This window comes from Colobus angolensis, unplaced genomic scaffold, assembly GCF_000951035.1.
Source record: "Colobus angolensis palliatus isolate OR3802 unplaced genomic scaffold, Cang.pa_1.0 Scaffold44, whole genome shotgun sequence".
Taxonomy (NCBI): domain Eukaryota; kingdom Metazoa; phylum Chordata; class Mammalia; order Primates; family Cercopithecidae; genus Colobus; species Colobus angolensis.
This window is the reverse complement of record NW_012117821.1, coordinates 1,306,786-1,311,835: the sequence shown is the minus strand read 5'-3', so window position 1 is coordinate 1,311,835 and position 5,050 is coordinate 1,306,786. Positions and strand designations below refer to the sequence as shown.

General features: G+C 64.2%; 2 protein-coding genes across 2 annotated transcripts in view; both read right to left on the bottom strand.

Annotated features, from left to right (window-relative positions):
- NPDC1 (neural proliferation, differentiation and control, 1) overlaps positions 1–4,169 on the bottom strand; it is a 5,173-nt gene extending 1,004 nt beyond the window's left edge. The window contains exons 1-6 of the mRNA XM_011957263.1: positions 2,243–4,169; positions 679–804; positions 431–601; positions 289–355; positions 132–216; positions 1–54 (exon numbers count right to left, since the gene is read on the bottom strand). The exon at positions 1–54 is cut by the window's left edge and continues 19 nt beyond it. Coding sequence (XP_011812653.1) covers positions 1–54; positions 132–216; positions 289–355; positions 431–601; positions 679–804; positions 2,243–2,429 — 690 coding nt within the window. The 5' untranslated portion in view covers positions 2,430–4,169. The remainder of the gene's footprint in view (positions 55–131; positions 217–288; positions 356–430; positions 602–678; positions 805–2,242) is intronic.
- A 455-nt stretch (positions 4,170–4,624) lies between these two features.
- ENTPD2 (ectonucleoside triphosphate diphosphohydrolase 2) overlaps positions 4,625–5,050 on the bottom strand; it is a gene marked incomplete at its 5' end in the record, with an annotated part of 8,632 nt that continues 8,206 nt past the window's right edge. The window contains one exon of the mRNA XM_011957399.1: positions 4,625–4,866. Within this exon, the coding sequence (XP_011812789.1) occupies positions 4,625–4,866 (242 nt within the window). The remainder of the gene's footprint in view (positions 4,867–5,050) is intronic.

The following is a 5,050-nucleotide window of genomic DNA, read 5'->3' as shown; positions in this document are numbered from 1 at the left end:
CTGGTGCTGGTAGTGGTACATCTCTGCGCTGTGTGCCAGCCGCTGGTCCCCAGGCTGTGGGAAGGAGGGAGTGAGGGTCAGGTGGCGGTCAGAGTTGGACGGGAGCCTCAGGGCCGAAGAGGGCCACACACCGAGATCCGGGGCGCCGCAGGTGAGCCAGGGGCCTTCGCAGCGGCGTAGTCAGTCTTCTGGGTCAGGCGGATCTCACGCTGCAGCCTGTGGGGAGTGGGGCCTGAGACCTCTGAGCGTGTGGTGCCCTCCCTGCCCTGCCTGCGGCCGCTGGCTCACCTGCACCAGCAGAGAGAGGCTACGGAGAGGGCAGCCACGCCGGCCACACAGAATGCCAGGATCAGCACTGCGGAAGGGGGCGTGTGAGGGCGGCCTCTGCGGGGGGCCCTGCCGCCCCTGCCCACCCCCGACCAAGACCTACCAAGGGCGAGGCCGTCGCCGTGCCCTCCCCGGGGCTCCAGGGGCGACATGTGCACCGGCTCGGATGACACAGGGGAGCCCAGGGAGGTGTGGGGCGTGGGCATGGGGGTTCCTGGAGTGGAGGGGAGGCCCAGCTCCAGCCCCTGTCCCCGTGCTGAGAAGCCCAGGGTGGCTGCGAGAGAGGACAGGTTAGAGCGAGAGCATTGGGCTGGGGACAGGGCCATGGGACACGGGAAGCGGGGGTCTCACCAGGCTCTGGGAGCTGTTGTCGGGCCTTGGGCAGGGGCGGAGTTGAGGGTCCAGACTCCTTCAGGGCAAGCTCCTGGGCCAGGAAGTCAATCTCATCTTCCAGTCTGGGCTGGGGCCGGCCCCCACCTGGGGAGGGTAAGGGGCCATCAGGTGGAGGGACCCCATCCAGGAGGTAGCCCCAGGCCCGGCCTCCTAGTTCCTGGCAGGTTCCTCCCAGGCGCCTGAGGACTGGGAACACGCCTGGGGGCCCTCTCCCTCCCGGATTGCCATGGTGACAGTGTGGGCGCTTCCTGTGAGGGGCAGTGCTTCCCGGAAAGCGGGGGCAGGGCAAGGGGGAGGAGGTGCTAGGGAAATGTCCAAAGACCGGGCAGGGGGAGGAAGGAGTGGGATCTCCCGCCCCAACGCATGTCCATAAAGGGCTGGCCAGCATACCCCTCTGCTTCCCCACCTCCAAGCACCTTCTCAGGCAGAGGGGCAGTGACTCCCCAAGGAGTACGGGAAAGCCGAAGGAAGTCAAGCATCCGGGATCCCTCCCCAGGTTCATCAGGAGAACAGGGGCAGCCGTCGTGGGGGGGCTGGTGGCAGGGCCCCAGTGGTGCTCACTGTGGGCTGCACAGTCCGGGCAGACGCTCCCCGGTAGGCAGGCGATGAGCCCACACAGACCCTTACAGCCACTTCTCGGTGCCCCTCTCAACACCCCCTCCGGGAAGCCGCTGCTGCTCCCACCCCCAGCACCTCTCAGCAAAGCTCTCACCACCTGAAGTCACTCAGTGACTGGCCATCCTGACAGATGTGGCTCAGGCTGGCAGGTGGGGCACACCCAGCACCCAGCCGTGCCAGCACACGTAAACATGTGCCAACGGGTGGACAGGACAGTGAGTGGCGGAAAAGAGCAAGCTGCCTGCGGACAGGGAAGTGGGGGCCTGGAGGGCTTCTGGGCAGACCCTGCAGAGCCCAGGCCTGGGGAGAATGGACTCCTCCTCTCCCGTGGCCACTCCAGCATTTCCTATTGTACAGCCCTTCCCCTAGGAGGGCCTGAGTGCCCCAGGCCTGGGGCCAGCTCCATTTGGAAAGGGTGGGAAGCTTCGTGGAGAGTGAAGGAGGATCTCCCAGGCCTTGGATCCAACACCCCACAAGGTCCAGGGGCCCTGGGACCACCTGGCACAGGCCTGGGCATCGAGGCTGCAGGCTTCTTTTTTTTTCTTTTTTTTTTTTGAGACACAGTCTCGCTCTGTCGCCCAGGCTGGAATACGGTGGTGCAATCTCGGCTCACTGCAACCTCTGCCTCCCAGGTTAAAGCGATTCTCCTGCCTCAGCCTCCCGAGTAGCTGGGACTACAGGCATGTGCCACCACGCCTGGCTATTTTGTTTTTTTGGTAGAGACAGGGTTTCACCTTGTTGGCCAAGCTGGTTTTGAACTCCTGACCTCAAGAAATCCACCTGCCTGGGCCTCCCACAGTGCTAGGATTACAGGTGTGAGCCACCGTGCCCGGCCCGCCGCTTCTTACAGGGAGAGGTTCACGCAGGGACATCCCCTCATCGACTTCCCCCTTTGCCCTCCTACCCGGAGGCCGGCGCATCCTGGGCACACAGAGCCCTTGCTGGTCCTCCTGGAAGGGTTGAAGGCAGGGCCCACAGGCATGTGCACCAGGGGGACACCTTGCCCGCCTCTTCAGGGCACAGTCCAGGCTCCCGGGACAGGCGGCTGCATCTGGGAAGGAAGCAGAAGGCAGGGCTCGGCCCCTGCACATGGCAGCGCTGACACCCCCAGAGCTGGCCGGGCCTGGTTCTGGCCATTGTTCTGGACAGGCCCTTCCTCCCTGCCGCAGGGGCTCAGAACCAGGAAGCAAACAGTTCTAGGACTTCTCAGAACTACCCTGCCCCTCCCCCTCCCTGGGTCCACTTCCAGGCCTGATAGAGCCCTCAACTCAGAAGCTGAGCCTCACTGTCTAGGCAGTGCTGAGTTCTCTTGGGCAGGGCCGTGCAGCCCCACAAGCCCAGTCTCCAGCCTCAACATGCCCCACAGCGAGCCAGGAACCCCATCCAGATTGGGAGTCCCAGAGGGAGGGGCCCAGGTCTGTCTCTGGGGAGCAGCAAACGATGCTGCCAGAGGCCTCTCCTTCCCGTGCGGCTCTGCCCTGAACCCGGCACTGTACAAGTGCGCAGCCTGGAAGAAGGGACGCTGCTCCTCCAGCCTCTGGCTTGTCCCCCAGGCACCAAGGAGACCTAAAATGGAATCTGCTTGCCTCACTGACCTCAGACACAGAACCCAGGCAGGTCACTCCCAAAGCCACACCACCAGGGGCTGCAGTCAGGGGGCACCCGAGGGCCTCAGGAGGCCAAGGTTGGCAGTGCTGGGGACGGAGGGCCAGACACTAGTTCCTAACCACACTTCCATCTCGCTAATGAGGAGCCCAGGCCACGGTACCAGCTGACACATGTGGCTAATCAGTCTTATCCTGGTGCTGGAGAATGGGGCGAGAGGGCAATAGCCCTCTGCTTCAGTTTCCCCTCTGGGATGCAGAAGCTGAGTGCCTCAAAGCTAAGGAATGTCCCCAGTCAGGACGAGCCAGTGGAGCCAGGGGAACCCCAGCAGGGCCATCAACCCTGCTTGGGGAGTCTGCGGTGGGACCTCGGGCTACCCAGGACTCTTCCTCTCTGCCCAGCCCCACACTGCACACTGCAGGCAGGGCCACTGGGGCCACATGGGGCATCTGTCCTTCTCCAGACCTTGGCTGGCTGGCTTGGTTTCCTTGGTAACCTGACACTCAGGGCCCTCAGGCTGTCGGCTTCCCTTCGAGGCAGTTCCAGCAGCCTCAGCAGCTGCAGTGGCAGGTGGGCACAGGAGCCAATGCCAGGCACTGCCCACCCTCCATGACCTGGAGAAGCAGCCTCAGTATCAGCGGGCCGGGACTTGGGCATGTTAAACATTAAACCTGTGCCAGCAGGTCCACCTGGGCCCACCTGCCAGCTTGGCACCTGGCGAGTGAGGCAGTCCCTACCCCTGTGCTGATAACCCACAGTCCACCACGCCAAAGGCAGGGGCCTGAGGTACAAAGCTGGCTGTAGGGTCTGGGTTCCAGGCCCCTCCTAGACCCTTATTCCCCAGCCCAGGAGCCTCCATCCCCCACTTCCTCCTCCTGAGAGGTCTCAGGAACAAGAGCAGCTGGAGAGTGGCTGGCACCCCCCACCACTCAACGTCTGGGCTGCCTGAGGGCCCTCCCTTCAAGCACTGGGCACTGGGATTGGGGGGGTTGCCTAGGGAGGGCCCTGCTAGGTCTCCTGGTGAGGCAGACACGAAGCCGCAGAGGCTGGTGAACTGAGGACTGGCACCTGCCACCCACCCGGGCTCAGCACAGCAGCTGCAGGCCCGTTTCCTGAATAGGTGGCCTCCACCTTTCCTGGCTGACCACACTCTGACTCTCGGAAGCCTGTCCTGTTCATGCCCACCTCCCATCCAGGGGCACTGTGCCCAGGAGGAAGTCGGCCTCACTCTGGTCTCTTGAGACCACACATGCAGAACCAGGCTGCCCAGGTCAGCGCCTCAGCTGTGCCACAACCCACTTAACTTCTCCATGCCTCAGTTTCCTTGCCTGTAAAATGGGCTCACAGTACCTCTTCTGCAGGGCTGCCAGGAGGATTGCACGAATGCAGTCCAGTCTCCCAGTTCAGTCCCCCCAGAAAAAGGTCAGCTTTGCATCCTGGGTTCCTGCAGGGAGCTCTGCTCTCTGGAGCCTCAGGACCCATCTGTGCAGCTGGAAGGGTGTCCCAGGACCCTGGGCTTATCACCCTCCTCCGGAGTCCACCGGCAGCCCTCAGTCCCAAAGAGAACGCCAGTGCCCTCGAGGGCAGGGGCTGCAGGAGGAGGCTCTGAGGCTACAACAGCCTCCCCACATTGAAGCTAGAACAGGACCCCGAGCCGGCGCCATCAAGTGTCCCCGGAACTTCAGCGCCCACCATGGCGCACAAAGCCGGTGCCCAGAGCCACCCAAGGAGTGAGGACAGGCAGAGTAGCACTAGGCCCCGACCCCGGGACGCGCACGGGCAGCGAAGCCGGCGGGCACTCAGGGCCAGCCCGCACCCGCAGGAGCCCCGAACACGGAGACACACAGAGACGCAGGCAGACTCCCAGCGGGCCTGCCCAGAGCCAGATGGCCGCGGCACGGAGGCCTGAGCCAGACGGGTTCCCTGCGGAAGAAGCCATGAACCTCAGGTTCGCCTCCGGGAACCGGCAGAAGCCCCATCCGGCACTGCCTTTCGGAGGCTCCGCGCCGCGCCCTCCAGGCGGGCCTGTTTATTCCATCCTGGGCGAGGCGGGGCCGCCGCCGCTAGCGGACTAGGCCTGCAGGGCCTGCGGGCCTGGGAAGGACGA